The 18,000-nt window shown below is 34.1% G+C and overlaps 1 protein-coding gene across 4 annotated transcripts; it reads right to left on the bottom strand.

The window, feature by feature from the left end:
* Positions 1-1,259: 1,259 nt before the first annotated feature.
* Positions 1,260-17,765, bottom strand: LOC128265173 (phenoloxidase-activating factor 2). 4 transcript variants are annotated; one of them, XM_053001025.1, is made up of 2 exons: positions 17,676-17,765; positions 1,260-2,978 (listed from the first exon to the last, which is right to left on the bottom strand). In XM_053001025.1, exon 2 carries the CDS (start codon positions 2,970-2,972, stop codon positions 1,716-1,718), a length of 1,257 nt encoding a protein of 418 aa, XP_052856985.1. In that variant the 5' UTR covers positions 2,973-2,978; positions 17,676-17,765; the 3' UTR covers positions 1,260-1,715. The 4 variants fall into 4 exon arrangements, with proteins under 4 accessions (XP_052856985.1, XP_052856984.1, XP_052856983.1 ...); XM_053001024.1 differs by lacking the exon at positions 17,676-17,765 and adding an exon at positions 11,104-11,262; XM_053001023.1 differs by lacking the exon at positions 17,676-17,765 and adding an exon at positions 11,099-11,259.
* Between the last annotated feature and the right edge of the window lie 235 nt (positions 17,766-18,000).

Below are 18,000 nucleotides of genomic sequence, written 5' to 3' on the forward strand. Positions count from 1 at the left end.
ATTTTCGATAGTATAATTCAAAAGCGAGTTCAACACCGAAGCGGCTAATTGACATCGGCTTTTCGGCAGATTATTCGATTTTCGAACGTAACGCGCAAAAGTTCAACTTTAACGATGGCTGTGAGGCAGGTAGCGCCGTTCTGCTAGTCGATGTCTCCATTTCCATTAGGGGGAAGAAAACGTGTTTCAAAATGCCGCGATTTCGGTCACCATTGTGGTTATAAAGCTTATTGACGTAACCACCGAGGTGTAAATGAGCTTCAGCTGAAACGATGATATACAAAGTGGTCTTCGGTCCTTTGCGTGAACTAAAAAGGCATGAAGTTTTACAAAGCTAATTTTTCGTGGGCCATATTGTATGGTCAGAAAAGCTTTCTTCTACCTGTTGCTTACTTTTTACTCTGCGGTTACAAATAAACTAAACAAAAAATTTTTTTTTTAAATGTGTCGTTATTACTTAAAATTGAGTACTTTTTGCCCATCCTTGGATTTTGCACTCGCAAATATCTTGTACCTTACCGGGGCTCAATAATCTAGTATATTTTCCAACTGGTACACAAAAACCGAAAAACAATTTTGACATAGGCAAGTGTCATGTTTTTCACAGCTGTTGGTAAAGAAGAAGATTTTTACTCAGACTGGCATACTTAAAATAACATCAGAAGTATTGAAACCCAACGGTGTCTTAAAAAGACCCTACCATAACTTTCACAAGTAATATTATTTACTTAGTGACTCAATATTTTATTTAACGGATGAAGTGGCTACTACCACTCCCTGATCCATTCAATCTTGCTGCATTTCCACATAAACATGAGGCATTGATCGTCAAGTTTTTTGCTCCTTAGGTCAGTTAGATTATTTTCATCCTGAAAGATCCATGATACCGTTTCTTTCCTTGCGGGAATTGTTGTTCTTATGCCTTTGATACCGAGTTATAAATTGATGGAATTATTAAAAGTCCTAAAAATGTTCTTAATCAATTTAATGATAAATTAAAAATAGCTGGAGGGTCAAATACAGAAAATAAATTTGTTATCATTTTCAGTTTATTGAATTGAAATTAATATTTTTAATTTAATTAATTTATTTTTAATTTTTAATATGTTTTAATATAAAAATAGAGACGAATTATTACCTATGGTTATCATTATGTTGCTGTTTTTATTCAATAGTTTCCGTTATTTTGTCATTTTGAATAACCATTTTACATTCAGTTTAAGCTTGTACACCCTTGCAAAAATTGCAAAAATTAAACATTCTATAAAAAGATAATGGTATAATGAAATATATTTTACAATTTGGTCCGAATTTACATTCTAGTCTATATAGGAAAGCAGATCGCTGTTATATAGCCAATGCATTTAACATTCACATATTATAAAAGCTTTATTGACACTGTAGAGTTTGAGCTGACGTGCAAACGAAACTAGCGCTAGTCCTATCTGAGTCCCGGGCTTTCTTCCTAGGGAGATTTATAACCAACTATGTCCTCGAGTTTTTCACATCGATTTATGTATACAAAATACAAGGTCAATAATACCAACACACAAAACATTTTTAACATATGTATTAGAAACGACTGCCTGAAACAAAGAAATCATTATTATTTTTTTTTCTTTAAACATAGTAGTTGTCAATATAAATATTTTATATCTTTAACAACGTAGCTTTTTTCTTGTTCAGTTTTTTTGTTGACCCTTGGAGATAAAAAGTTAAGCAGTGTAGACACTCGTCCCAAAACCATTGGCTAACATTTGCTGGTCAATCCAATCTCGAGCCAAAGCTACGTTTGCATAAGCTGCTGGCACCTCATCGTTGCATCCAATTCCCCAAGCAACAATACCACTTTGCTGATACCGATTCACAGATGATAAATTAACGGGACAAACAAGGGGCGCTCCTCCATCGCCTTGGCAGGTATCAATGCCACGCTGCCCTCCTGCGCATATAAATGACCTGTCCAATGAAAACCTTGGTCCAAGTCGAGTACGTCGAAGACGGTCTTGACAAGAATTAAAATCCACAACGGGCAAGGGCACACGTTTCATTATGACGCTATATTTTCCCAAAGAACCAAAAACATCCTTTCCCCAGCCAGTGGAAAAGCATGTGACGGAGGGTGCCGGCACAGCGTTTTGTTGTGGTAAGCATATAACATTAATGTGATCATCTAGGTTAAGCGGTTGACTCAGAATTACAAGTGCAAAATCATTAGCTATGTTTCTGCTCTTGTATTGTGGGTGCCTAAGAACTTTTTGCACCGTTCTTTCTTGATAAGGTAGACGCTCTTTCGTTGTTTGTGAGTCCCACTCCCCAGCACGAATCGTAAAGGTTCCTGATGTGTGAGTCTCAACACAGTGTACAGCTGTCAAAACCACCTGTTGATGTATAAGAGATCCAGCACAAAAATAACTTAAATTTCCAGAGTGCAGTAAAGCAACAGTCCATGGAAACTCTCCAAACCCAGCTTCATTTTGCGTGACCCCAGCAAGAGTAAAATCTAGTCCACCCGTGTTGCGAATACCGCATCCTCGTGGTTGGTTTGGTCTTTGATCCAAAGGCGTGGGATTTAAGGTCTCATTACGCGTCCTATTGTTAGCACAACACACGTCTACAGATGAAGGACAGATTGGGTCATCAGCGTCAAATCGAATATCTATTTCGCCAAATCCGTCAAACGAACCGTCTTCAGTGACACTAGTCGTTGACGGGTCGCATTTATAATATGGCACGCAATTGCATTCTGCAGTTTTGCCACTAATGGAGTTAAAATTTGACTGTATACCTAAGGGGTCTATTGGATCAGGCGTAACCACTAATCCAATTCCACTATTTTGTTGCTCAGAACGACTGCTAAATATTTCTTCAATGTTTTTCTGTGCGTTTAAGTTTTGTTGAGGTGCAGGGGAGGATATACTCAATTTTAAAATCGTACATATTACGAACCAAATATTTTTAAAGCCAGTCATCGCAATCTAAAAGAAAATCAATAATATACCAATTAATATTTTAACACCTTCGAAAACGAAATTCTGGTACAGTAGTTGCTCTCATGCACACTCATATACCAAACCAGTACGTGATGTTATTGTCGGATTGCTACAAGCTGACTGCGAAATAGGAGCTGACACGAAAGGTCTGGAGCTAGTAACAGCTCCTGAAACTAGTGCCCTAGCGATGCTTTTGTAGTATTTTACAAATGCTTGTAATTGTGCGAACTGTTATATTGTTTTGTTTTTAAAAGTAGTTTTGACTTCTTAAACTAAATTTCATTCCTTTTTACTAATTAGTTATGATCATATAAGCATATTTTAAATCAAGGCTTCAGGCCAAAACATGTGTTATGAGTGCAGCTGAAGAGAGCGGACGTGTTTCGCGCGAGCTCCGGTATAAGTTTAAGGTAGTGGATGTTTTCAAGACAAATAAAATAAAATATACAAAACTAAACTGGTGTATTAGTAAAATAAGAGAATAGACGCTAATAACGAAATAGTTATCAACTCAAAAAATCAGTGATATGATTTAAAACAAGTGCATAATTATTTTATAATGGTGCCACGGTAATAAAAAGCTCAATGAGCAACGAACCAAATAAAGATCGTCGAAGCTCCGTGATCCGGATATACTTCTCCGTGATATACTTCTCGTATATATCAACGCGCGATAGCGAAGTGCAAAAAATGTCTACTAAGGGTATCTCGGCCCTACTGACGGTCGATAGCCAAAGAGCACGGTCTTGCTTCCCCTCTTTACTTACTCTTACACCTTCTTCTACGGCGTGGAGTTCTCAGTGTAAAACCCCCCCACCATCGGACTCGACCACTGGAGCACTAACCATATACTGGAATAAAACGTCTGCAATTGCACGAAAAAAAAAGCAAAAACTACAGTAACGGCAGCCAAATTAACAACAGAGAGAGAAACGGCTCATATCGCGAAACCAACTGCGAAGTCGTTTACCGCAGCGCGGTGCAACAAAAACTCTGACAGCTAAACAAAAACCAAAACAATATTCAACAGTCGGGCCTGGTCATAAAATCCGGCATGGATCGCTACATCCAAAATAAACGTAAGCTGAGCCCGTAAAACACCGGGGTTGGTAACAAACCAAAAACAAACCGTGTCCAAAGAGACAACGAATTACACGGGAGATCTAACGACAACAGATTTGCCCTCCTAGCTGAAATTCAACCCACCAATTTACATTAGGGAGAAAAGTTCAACAAAATTGTTGCTCTGGTCGGGGACCGAAATTTTGACAATCCATGCATTTTATCAACTTACTTGGAGATCGCTTTATAGCTGCGGGAGACTATAATGCTAAACATACGCAACATAAGGCAATTGTATAATGCAATCATCAAACAGAGTAACAAATTTGACTATATTTCCCCTGGTAACCCCACATACTGGCCAGCAGACAACAGAAAATTCCCAGACTTAATAGATTTTGCGGTGACAAAAAACATTCCACATATCATAACTCTTCTTCAAAGCCCAGAGCCCACAGCCCACCCACACAGGTTGACGTCGCACAAAACCAACTAGTTAAAAAATAAAAAATATGTAAGTTCCCACATTGAACTAACGCCGCAGCTCAACATCGAAGCGGACATCAACGACACTACCGATGCTCTTGCAGCTTCCACTGGATCTTAAATTTGGTTTTGCTATACAACTCCACCCTCAAGCCTATCTGGACATATGGCTCCCAGCTTTGGGGGAACGCGAGCAGCAGCAACATAGAGATCATACAGCACGCACAATCGAAAATCTTGAGAACTATTACTGGGGCACCATGGTATTTTCGCAACCAAAACACCCACAGGGACCTCAGGATTCTTGCAGTTGAAGATTAAATGACAAACAAAAGCCGACCTACAATGAAAAACTCTCTGTACACCCAAATCATCTCGCAAGTTAGGCTATTACCATAAGATTTAATACACTTATTGTTAGTATCCAAAAGTAAAAGATTAAACAAATAAAAAGCAAAGCAATTAAACAAAAAAATTACGTTTTCAAATTCAATGGTGGAAAGTATTTTTAGATTAAGGTTGCTTCATTAAACTTAAAATAAAGTCAAAGAAGAAAGAAAGTACACTTCGGCAAGTTGAAGCTTTTAATACCTTTTAGCTATAACAATTATGTTATCTCCAATCGTTAATGTCAATATGACTTTCTTGATCCTTGTCTAAAAATTGAAAATGTGTTTTTCAAGTATTAAAAAATTCTACATCTTAGGTTATATGCGTAAATGCTAAATAATAACGAAGTATGTACATTTTAATACTAATTTTCGGATCTTTCCTTTGTCACTTATGTGATGCTGTCGCACGACTTTAATAAAATTTAAGCCGCTTTTGTAAAAAAAAAAATAACTATAACTCAAAGTATGTACGTACAGGTTTGAAAACAAGAAAATAAAATTTTTTTTGTAATTATAGTATTCTACAGTCCTCCGGTCCAACCTACTGCTTGCAAAAAAAAATGGGACTGATAGCCTAGTTTAAGTAGAAACGGAAGGACAGTAGCTTATCTCAGATTTTTCTTTGCAATAATTAAATCTATTGATCCAAATGAGACAATCAAACAACTTAAATGGCATGTGAAAGCTAATTGTCCAACCACTAAAAAAATGTCGAATCACTTTATACAGGAGCGTTTTATAAATTATTCAAGACAAAACTTTGGGACACAAACTTTGTGACAAAATCCATTGTATGCTAAATTAAAATGGCTATTAAATGGTTCGAAAGGGTGGTCCATCTAGAAGTTGCTTTTTAAATAATTATTTCAACTTTGATAGCTCAAATGACATTGCCATTGAGTCAAATATTCATAAAATCACAATCTGGATTACATAGTTTTCGAGATTTCATCGCTCATACGGACGACAGACGGACATTCAGACAGACGAACAGACGGACGGACAGGCAGACGGACATGTCTAGATCATCTCGGCAATTGATCCTGACCAAGAATATATATGCTTTGTAGGGTCAGAATCGGGGCGCGCTTAGATTTGGCAACCCACAAGGAATGCTTTGTACTGGTTGGCGATAGTTTTGGAATGTATAGACGTTGTGCTTTTTCTTATTTACGTTTTAGGGCCCTGCGAGTAGACTCCTTAAGACATTGCTTCCATGATGGTGATCTACGAGGCAACAGGTACTGCAACTTGTCTGCTGTCTGGCTCCAGCTCCAACTTGATGAGTGGTTGCGGCTTCTTATTTTTTTAATTATTTTTTATTTAATTCTTGATGACCGGGGAATGTTTGGCTGGCTCAAGTACTGCGTGATTTAAAGTGCCTATTTGTCCTATCATTAAAATATATTTTAAATGTCATATTCTGCAAATGCTTTTCTTTCAAAGGATTCTTTTCCCCATTCACATCATTGAACAAAAAAGAAGAAAAACGAACAAATTGTTATGTTCATTCATACAAAAATTCCGCGTCCAAAAATTAATCCCTAACCAAACTTTTACAGGTTCGACAAAGTCAAAAATTTAACTTAGTGTACTTAGTGTGAAAAAAGTGTCGATGCATATATAATAATAATTTTTTTATATAAAGTTAATAAATAAATGAGTACAAGTAAAAAAAAATATAAAGCTTCCAGAATCTTCGCACATTCTACATTAAAAAATCTTATTCGTTCAATTTTTTTGTAACAGTATATAGTTCTAATATTAGAAATGTTTTTATTTGAGCCGGTACTATTCCGGTACCCGCAACCGAAACAAAAAATGTTTACCAAAGCCGAAACTGTAATCGAAATAGATATATTGGTTGTAACCGTAACAGTAACCGGAACCCATATTTGATTCGTTTTAATCTTTTCTTAAAACATAAACAAATATTTTTAAAAATTTTAAATGTTTTTTGAATAAATAAGCCGTAAGTTTTAGGATACGAGAAATGTCCAACGTGAAACTTATTTTGATAACCGGTTTCAGAGTTTATTGGCTTTTAAAGTTTTGGATGGTGTTTGTTTGAATATAGCAATGATCCACTGTTTATTGTGTAAATATATGTAATATTGAAAGTAAACTTGTCAACTTTCTTTTGTTAGAAACTTTTTACCCACAAGCATAATTTTTTTGGTTGCAAATTCTGTCTGGTTATTAATGGGGTTGAAGCGAAAAGTGATTCGATCAGCCAATGAAGCACTTATATTCTAGGCTTCGCGACGCTAAGGTTATGAATCCAACTTCCAGACTTAAAAAAGTGTTAGCAGTATTAACACTTACAATAACCTAATATGACAATAAATTTAACGTAGCGGTCCTAGCTTTAACTATACTATAAGTCGAATTAAAATTTTCCTAAGTAGTCTAAAAATACTGTGTGTAAAATTACTTGAACTGTTTGACCAGCGCATTAAATTATATGTTTTAATTATATATGCGTCGGAAAGAACAAACTTCAAAATTTTGTTTACGCGATAAAAATATGAATCGAACTTCCAGACTTTAAAAAAAGTATTAGCAGTGTTACGCATTGGCACACTTACAATGCCCTAATATGACAATAAATAAAACGTAGCGGCACTAGCTTTAACTATGCTATAAGTCGAATTAAAATTTTCTTTGGTAGTCTAAAATATAAGTTTGAAATCTCTAGCCGTAAAAAGAATTGTTTAAATAAATTTAAATTTAATTAAATATGATTCGGAAAGAACAAATTCATTTGTGAGATTCCAAATCGGTGCAAGGCGTAGAAGACTATGTTTTTTATTAATATGTTTATTACTTTTTCAACTGCAAAAAATCTTTCAGAATCTGAATTTCTAATTAAATTGGCCGGTATTTTACTACCCTTTTGACACTTTAAATGACAAAAAAAAAGTGCAAAAGTAAACAAACCCAGATCAGCTGCTCGTGCCACTCACATGTCGGAGTAGCATTAGCTAAATGCTAATGCGCCAATGGAATCAGGCACATTTAAGAAGTCCACTAATGCGGCAATGGAATCAGGCTATAAGATATTTTTCTTGATTTAAATATACTTTAAAACATTTTTTTTTATTGAATTTCAATATTAATTTTAGAAAATGTAATAATTGCATCGTGTTAAAAGGGTAGTAAAATACTGGCCGATATGAGATATTTTTCTTGATTTCAGAAAACTTTAGACTTTTTTTTCAACAATTAATGGGACACTTCTCCCTTAAATTCAGAAAATAATTTGTCTTTTGTTTATCCATGTATTTTGGGGCCCTGATTACAAATAAATAGGTCAAAGTTTGCGACTAGACCGACTTCTTGGAAATTAATGTTAAAAACCGTTATTTCTGTTTTTTTGGCCATTTCTTGTAAAATATGACTTTTATCAAAAAACATAACCAAACAAAAGTTCAAAGTCAATTTTTTGTTTAGTGACTTTTTCGGTAAAGTTAATATTTAACGATATATCGACCAAACTAGGTTGCTTTTTAAGTCATTTTAAAGTGACGGGCTGATCTGGCAACATCACCTAGACAGGGATGAGCATTGTCGCGTTCGTTAATGTTATCGAAAAAATATCGGAATGAATGTTAACGATGTGCGCCATATATATGCAGATACATGGATAAAAAAATTTTAAACAATATTCACGCGATATTTGCTTAAAAAAATGTTTGCCTACGCTGATTTTATTCCCATCTTTAATTTCTTCCCTAATACCTTCCGACCTTTCCGCGAAAGAAAACCACTACAAACATATAATAATACCAAATACCAAACAAACTTTTATAAAAATCTACCGAAAACTTGTGCTACTGAATATAAATAATAAACAACAAAAGCAAATAAAACCCAAATTGTTTTTTCAACAAGAAAAGAAGCAAACTTCAGCAAGCCGAAGTTCATATACCCTTGAAACTATTAAATATTCTTGAAGACATTAAAATTATGATTTACTTGCGTATATTTTTAAAAGCATTGAGGATATGATGATTTGCAGCTCAATTATTTATCGTTTTCCGATTTTAACAAAATTAAAAGCGAAATTCCGAACTGTCAAATAATTAAATAATCAAAAAAAATTTTTCAAAAAAAATTACAAATTAAAAAAGGTAAATTTAAAAACAAAATGTTTTTAATATTTTTATTGTTCCTATGGAAGCTTTATGTTATAGTCGCACGATTTTAATGAAAGTTAAACCATAATTCTGAAATATTGAACCATCTATTTGTCGAAGAACTAAAAAAAAAATTTAAAAACAGCAATGGTATAATTTTTATACCCTTGCAGAGGGTATTATAATTTCAGACAGAAGTTTGCAACGCAGTGAAGGAGTATAAAGTAAAAAAGTATAAAGTAAATATATTCTTGATCAGTATCACTAGGCGATTCGATCTAGCCATGTCCGCCTGTCCGTCTGTCCGACTGCCCGTCCGTCCGTCCGTCCGTCCGTCCGTCTGTCCGTCTGTCAGTCTGTCCGTCTGTCCGTCCGTTTCTACACAAACTAGTCTCTCAATTTTAAAGCCATCTGCATGAAACTTTCCCAAAAGTTGTCTTTCTATTGCAGGTAGTATACAGGTCGGAACGAGCCGGATCGGACGACTATATCATATAGCTCTTATAGGAACAATCGGAAAAAAAAATACAAAAAAATTATAACTTTGCTGTTTTTTAATTTTTTTTTAGTTCTTCGACATATAGTAATGATTAAATATTTTAGAACTACGGTTTAAATTTCAACAAAATCGGACGACTATATCATACGGCTCCCATAGAAAAATTAAAAATATATAAAATAACTATCTAACAATTGAGCTCCAAATCATCATAGCTTCAATGTTTTTAAACATAAACGCAAGTAAATAATAATTTTAATGTTTTCAAAAATATTTCATTCTTACAATAGCTGCAAGGGTATATGAACTTCGGCTTGCCGATCATCCTTTCTTGTTTTTTATTTATTTTTCCGATTGTTCCTATGGAAGCTATTTGCTAGAGTCGTCCGATCCGGCTCGTTCCGACTTATATACTACCTGCAATAGAAAAACAACTTTTGGGAAAGTTTCATGCAAATAGCTTAAAAATTGAAGGACTAGTTTGCGTTGAAACGGACGGACAGACGGACAGACGGACAGACTGACAGACGGACAGACGGACATGGCTAGATCGACTCGCCTAGTGATACTGACCAAGAATATATATACTTTATAGGGTCGGAGATGTCTCCTTCACTGCGTTGCAAACTTCTGACTGAAATTATAATACCCTCTGCAAGGGTATAAAAACCATAAAGTTTATTAAAAAAAATATTTTCTTATTCGAGTGTAAGGTTTACACTGTAAAGCAAAACTTTATCAAGCGGCAATCCGTAAATATGCGAAAATCTCAGATATGAGCAATGCGAAAATCTCAGATATGAGCAATTAAACGATAGTTTTGTAAATATCGATAAAAGATTAGCGATGCCACCCTGGTCCAATTAATTGTGTGCTCATTTGGAAATGACGGTTTGGATTTATTGACAAAAAACAAAAATATTGTTTTTATAAATGCACATGCGTATGGAGATGTGAGGGCCGGCACATTAGGTTGTTTTGCTCTGCACAATTTGCTATACACTTACAATTTTTCGTTTCATCCTTGTGGTTCGTTACTGATAAAACCGAGAAAAGGCAACAACAATTGCATGGTATTTTTTTGTGGATGGCAAGGTCAAATAAAATTTGAATTTGTCTTTTCCTTAGCTCTACACTGAATTCATTACTTGCGTACGTGATCTTCTTTGAATGTGTTGGTAAGGCAGTTTTGAACACCCCTGATTTATGTACAAGCAACCCTTGACAGACTGGGACAGACCTTTACATATGTATACATATGTAAATTTTAAAGCGCCTATATGGCACCTTTGAATGTGCCTACATATGTGCATAAGTATGTACAAACAAAACATATATGTATGTATGTACATGCATATGTATGGATGTACATATGTTTGTAAATACTAAACTTAACAAAAATATTAATCAATTATTATAATGGGGCAATACTTGCCCTGTCGTGAATTTAGAACGTTTTGCTGCGTTTTTTTTTCTTGTTAAGAAATGGGAAAAAAAAAATTAAATTGATTTGTTTTTTAAATATACCTTACAATTATTAGATTATTAATCAACAAATATTTGTCCGTCTTTCTCAGTTGCTCTGAATTCGGGCGTCTACTGACGTGAGCGTAAAACGAATACGATAAGTATATGTTTTGAAAATAACATACACACAAAAATATGTAAAAACAAGCTCACATCCGACGTCACAAAGCTCAAATCGTGTTTTTATACCCTTGCAGAGAGTATTATGATTTCAGTCAGAAGTTAGCAACGCAGTGAAGCAGACGTTTCCGACCCTATAAAGTATATATGTATATTCTTGATCAGCATCACTAGGAGAGTCGATCTAGCCATGTCCGTCCGTCTGTCGTCCGTTTCTACGCAAACTAGTCTCTCAGTTTTGAAGCTATCTGCATGAAACTTTCCCAAAAGTTGTATTTCTATTGCAGGTAGTATATAAGTCGGAACGAGCCGGATCGGACTACTATAGCATATAGCTCCCATAAGAATATTCGGAAAAAAAATAAAAAAATATTATAACTTTGCTGTTTTAAAAATTTTTTTTTTGGTTCTTCGACAAATATTAATGGTTAAATATTTCAGAATTACGGTTTAAATTTCATCAAAATCGGACGACTATAACATAAAGCTCCCATGGGAACAATAAAAACATTAAAAAAAATTTTTTTAAATGTTCTTTTTTATTTCGTAATTTTTATTTTTAGAAATTTTTAATTATTTATTCATTAATTATTTGAAAGTTCAGAATTACGCTTTTAATTTTATTAAAATCGGAAAATTATATTATATATGTAGCTGCCAAAAGATCTCAAATAATTGAGCTGCAAATCATCACAGCTTCAATGCTTTTAAACATACACGCAAGTAAATCATAATTTTAATGTTTTCAAGAATATTTAATTCTTACAATTGCTTCTACGGTATATGAACTTCGGCTTGCCGAGGTTTGCTTCATTTCTTGTTGCGTCTGCACACAGCATCTTAAAAGAGTTGTAGCAAAAAAGTTGAAGCGACCCATTCACACAGGCACCCGCTGATGCAAAAACAGCTGATCGACCTACTTGAAGTAAACAAACCTAAAAAGATGATGAAGAGAACACAAAAATGCAAATCGAAATACAGTTTTAGCAATCGCAAGTGGAAAGTTTTTCTCTGCTAATGATTAATCCACTACTGTTGGCCTATGGTGATCCATTAATTTTGCTGGATTTCCCCATAATTATTGCAGGTCGTCCAGCTTTTTGCCCCGCAGTTCAAATAGAAGTCAATGTGTTTCTATTTTTTCATATTATGGAATTGGCATTTGCTCATTCATTAACATTCAATGGCATTTTCCTTGGCCAAAATGCACCACCATCTCCAAAAAAAAATCCCAAAATAGCCAATCGTTGAACTACCTAAAAAATACTGAGCCACAACAGATAAAAACAAACCTATATGATAAAAAAACGAGTTTGGCCTCAAATGCAATAACGAATTCTAAGTGTAAGCAGTGCATTTAAGTTTCAAAAAGAATCAAATTCACTATGGACGGCAGTACATGTAGTGGATAGAAATAGCACTTTGTAAGACAATTACTAATAATTTACAAGCCCAGTTACTGAGCTTGTTTGTTGAAATAAATTTAAAATTAAATTAAAATTAATAAAATCATAAAAAAAAATTCTTGATCCTACCTTTTTAACACGGGAATAAGAGCTTATATAGATATATTTTAAAGCCAAATACTGGGACCATGCTTATAGAAATTGTGGTTTTTACTCGCCAACATTTTTATAAATCAAAATAAGTTCAGTAGAATTTGAAGTATCATGCCAGCCACCTCAAAAAAAGTAGTTTTAAGAAAAACGAGTTGAAAGATTGGGAAACGATTTTAATAGCCCGGACCCCACGTCACCGAATTGGCTGTGTCTCAAAAAATAGGGCGAATTTTGAAAAAGCCTTATAGGATAATATTTTTAAAAGTCTAAACTTTTAAAATGTTTAACAAATAAAAAATAAATTGCTGTTTTTGGCTACCAATGACTAAATTGATTTTATAAGTTACAATGAATATAGACTAGGAACCGCGAGCCAAATTTAGATCAGCCTTTTGCCTGAAACACTAAGTCAAAATATCGGCGTTTGTTAAGTGCATTAGCGGCAGTAGCCGTTTTATTTCTCACCAAAAGGGAACTTCCCTGAGGAAAGTTCCCATCATATAAGGGGCATAATAATAAGGGGAGACAGTGGAACAGGCCTAACAGCAAGTTTAAAAACTGGGCAGATCTGACCTTAATATTTATGTAGCTTTATATAAAATTTACAATTCACTACTAGATTTTAGTGTTTTTGAGGCTAGAAGTTACAGAAGATTAAAGGGACACCTTAATCAATATCTACTGTTTACCATCAAAAACACATATCGTATTAATAACTATTAGTCATTGTATTATTGCATGACTCCATATGAAAAATCCACTTAAATTGTTTATCAAGCAACAACACCTCTTGACGAGGTAAAATTAACGTGACGATAGCAGCTTTGACTCCAAAAACTTGCACACTGTAAATAAAAAAACCTAATTTTGCTTATAATTCCGTAATTATTTTCTTAAAGAAAATTTAGTTTTGAAATCTAGCTTATTTTGAACAGTTTTCCCGCTAAACTAGCGGGTTTTCCAAACAGTGGTAGAACAAAAGTTTTTCAATACAGTTGCTTTCAGGACCCTAAAACATCGCTTTGATACGCACATATCAAAAATGCTGTATTTGTCTTGTTTTTAAAATATATTTTTAACGGAATATCGGATTGAGATATTTGTAGTATCGTTGGACGCGTATTTACAGCCAGTATACAACCATGCCAAAAGTAAGACTTTTTGCTTCACCGGCCCCAACAGCTCCAGTATAACACAAATTATTTTGGCACTTTTACCCCCATACCTCCGAAACCAAATGACTTTCTTTAGCTCTTAGTATGCACAAACTCTTTTGAATGCCGTATCATTGGTTAAGATCGGACTATTCTTTGCTTATTTTGAATATTGCGGCTATATATAGTAGTCCCCTTGCACACGCTTTCCGGTGCTCATTGTCACTACATGTTGGCGAGTAAAAACCACAATTTCTATAAGCATGGTCCCAGTATTTGGCTTTAAAATATATCTAAATAAGCTCTTATTCCCGTGCTAAAAAGGTAGGATCAAGAATTTTTTCACGATTTTATTAATTTTAATTTAATTTTAAACTTATTTCAACAAACAAGCTCAGTAACTGGGCTTGTAAGTTATAAGTAATTGTCTTACAAAGTGCGATTTCAGATTTCCACAGAGCACATGAGCCATCTGATAACAGCTGATTTGCACATTAGCTCATTGGACTGAATAATAATAATATAAAAAAATATATATATATCTATATATAATATATGTGCTGAAGCCCACCAACCGATAACAGTTGATCTGAATAGCTGCATCTGTCATCATCTTTGTTAATGTGTTAAAGAGCTGATGTTCAGATCAGCTGTTATCAGATGGTGGATGTGATCTGTGGGAATGGGAGTATAGTAATAGTAATAATAATAATAATAATAATAATAATAATAATAATAATAATAATAATAATAATAATAATAATAATAATAATAATAATAATAATAATAATAATAATAATAATAATAACAATAATAATAATAATAATAATAATAATAATAATAATAATAATAATAATAATAATAATAATAATAATAATAATAATAATAATAATAATAATAATAATAATAATAATAATAATAATAACAATAATATTTATATTTAATTACATAATAGTGGGGGCATTTCTAAGCCAGACCATACAAAATCAGACGCAAAAAATAATATTATCAATATAATCGTTCACAGAGCGTGTTTCAAAATTCTGAAGGGCGATGTGCTCTGTGGAAACAATAGTTTCACTTTTTTTAAAAATCCCAACGGTTTTTCAGGGATGGACTGCGTGGAATGAGGACTGCACCGCAGAAACATCGGCTTACTATCGCATTAATTAGTCTGTCAATATCCGCCAAATTTTAACGGCGGTGCCGTATTTAAAATAAATTCGATAAGAAATCATTCGCCCGAACGTTTTTAGAAAAAATACCGATGTTTAACGATATTTTGTTCGTGCCATCACTACAACGGCTGTTTTCTATATGTACGGTTGGCGCAATTTTTGATTTCTTTCGAAAATAAAACAAGAGCGCACGCTGCAAATTCTGCTCGCAGTACCACAATGCACTACTGCTGCATCCCTGGCAGGAAATCATTCCGAAATATAGGGGGATCTCTGCCCTTTTTAGAAACTGTGGTGGTCTCCATTGCAAACCCGTCAAACAACACCATCAGCTTCCCTTTCCTGCCGTCCAAGTTGGCTAATACCTCGCTCGAATTATGGATGTCCTGCTGAGCATTAAAGAGTTGAGTTAACTCACTCATATTCATTATTTGTAATTAATTTTTTTTGGATTTGCCAAAATTCAAAAGTAAACAAACCCAGATCAACTGTTCGTGCCACTTACACGTCGGAGTAACTTAGCTAAATGCTAATGCGCCAATTTAGCCAGGCATATTTAAAAAGCCCACTAATGCGGCAATGGAATCAGGCTATTAAAGGCTATATTGTAATCGTTGAAAAGTATGTAACAGGTAAAAGAAAGCGTTTCCGACCCGATAAAGTTTATTAAGTATGTATAGTCTTGATCAGAATCAATAGCCGAGTCGATCTAGCCATGTTCGTCTGTCTGTCCGTCTGTACGAACGTCGAGTTCTCGGAAACTATAAGAGCTAGAGATAAGGTTTCAGAAAATATTTTAAAAATATCGTATCGATGATATATTAATCTTTACAAATCAATCAAATTGATAAAATATTTATCACCCGAAATAAATCGATATATATATATCGATATAATTTTTATTTCAATACATATTTTTTAATCCACAAAAAAAGTTTCTTTTGTTTTAGTTTTCACATTTTAATGTTTCTTTACGACTTTTTTTCTTTGCGACTTTAAACCATTCGCCCCGAACGTTTTTTATTGCCACCACTACAACAGCCGGATTTTATAGCCGGATTCCATTGCCGCATTAGTGGACTTTTTAAATGATCCTGATTCCATTGGCGCATTAGCATTTAGCTAACGCTACTCTGACATATGAATGACACGAACAGCTGATTTGGGTCTGTTTACTTTTGAATTGACTCAAATCAAAACGTAACGAGTTTACGTTAATCTTTAATGCTCAGCAGGACATCCATAATGCTATCGAGGCATTTGCCAAATTGGATGACAAGGAAGGAGAGCTGATGGTATTGTTTGACGGGTTGTTCTCGGCAGCTGCTCTGCTGATCATCGCTGATATAGAGAGACAGAAAGAAAAGAACTTTTAGTAGGGGGTTGGGGTGCAGCACGCTCTGAACTTCTAGTGTTGGCTATTCAGCTCGGCAGATATTTATTTTAAAACTTGTTAGCTGAGTAACGGGTATCTTATAGTCCGGAAACTCGACTATAGCGTTCTGTCTTGATTTTTAAATCGCCTTTATTAATTTTTTATAAACATTTAAACAACAATTTTACTTATTTATATTTTTGTTATGTTAGGTTAGGTGTTTTTGGTTTCAAATTGTACAGGAGAACTAGAATCTTTTTTTTTTAGTAAAGAAAAACAGAAGCATGAGCTTGACTTAAGTGAAAATTTTTATAGTTAGGAACTGCTATGTGAGTCATCTAAGCGTAAATAAACCGAGTCCATGGCAATGGGCGCTTCTTTAAGGACAGTTTCAGAAAAGGAATCTGTTATAATTTTAATTTGTATACCCTTGCAGAGGGTATGATAATTTCAGTCAGAAATTTGCAACGCATTTAAAGTGTTTGTGTTCTTTATCAGCAGTACTAGAATAGTCAATCTAGTCATGTCCGTCTGCCCGTCTACGAAAACTGGTCTCTCAGTTGTAGTACTATCTGCTTGAAACTTTAGCAAAACTGTCTTTTTATTGCAGGTAGTATTAAATTCGGAACGAGCCGGATTGGACGTTTATATCAAATAGCTTTTTAACTTAGTTCTTCGATATTTGGTAGTGGTTTATTATTTTAGAATCACGGTTTAAATTTGAATAAAATCGAACGACTAGCTTCCATGGGTTGACCGGAACTTTAAATAAAATTAATTAAATTCTTTCGGAAATAACAACAGAATAATAATTCAGAATTACCCTCTTAATATTATTAAAATAGGGAGACGATATCGTGCAGAAACGATAGAATAATTGAGTTTAAAACCATTTTAGCTTCAATTTTTTTTAAACGTAAATGCATATGTTTTGAACTTTACATATTTTAAATAATATTTCATTTCTGCAATAGCTGCAAGGATATATAAACTTTGTCTTGCCGAAGTTAGCTTCCTTTCTTGTTCTGCCTATAACAAGGCACTTGAATTTTAACGGGTTGATTTTAGGAACACCGGACCACTCAATTACACGTGCACGTTAATGGTTACAAACATCAAGACATCGCCAGCATATAAGTGCATGTTAAAGTCAGATATCTTATAAGGAAGGCCATATACATATGTACATACAAAGTAAACAATAACGGGCCGAACACCGATCCTTGTCGAACACCACGGCTTACATTTTCAGATTTAGACAAATATGCTAGCAGAATTTCTGCAAACCAGTTTTGAAAGCAGCACAAATACTAAATTGCTTCAAGGGGCGATTAAACGTCGACAAAGTTTGAAAGACTTAATTAATAAAGTCAGATCGGTTAGGCCAACTGTTTTTGAATGAAAGTATTTGTTTAATAAGCCTTTTTAATATATACAATTTATATTTATATTATATATTAATATAACTTTAACAGTTACCAATTTTAATTTATCTTTAGACGCTTAGACTTAATAC

Source organism: Drosophila gunungcola, unplaced genomic scaffold (genome assembly GCF_025200985.1).
Source record: "Drosophila gunungcola strain Sukarami unplaced genomic scaffold, Dgunungcola_SK_2 000098F, whole genome shotgun sequence".
NCBI lineage: Eukaryota > Metazoa > Arthropoda > Insecta > Diptera > Drosophilidae > Drosophila > Drosophila gunungcola.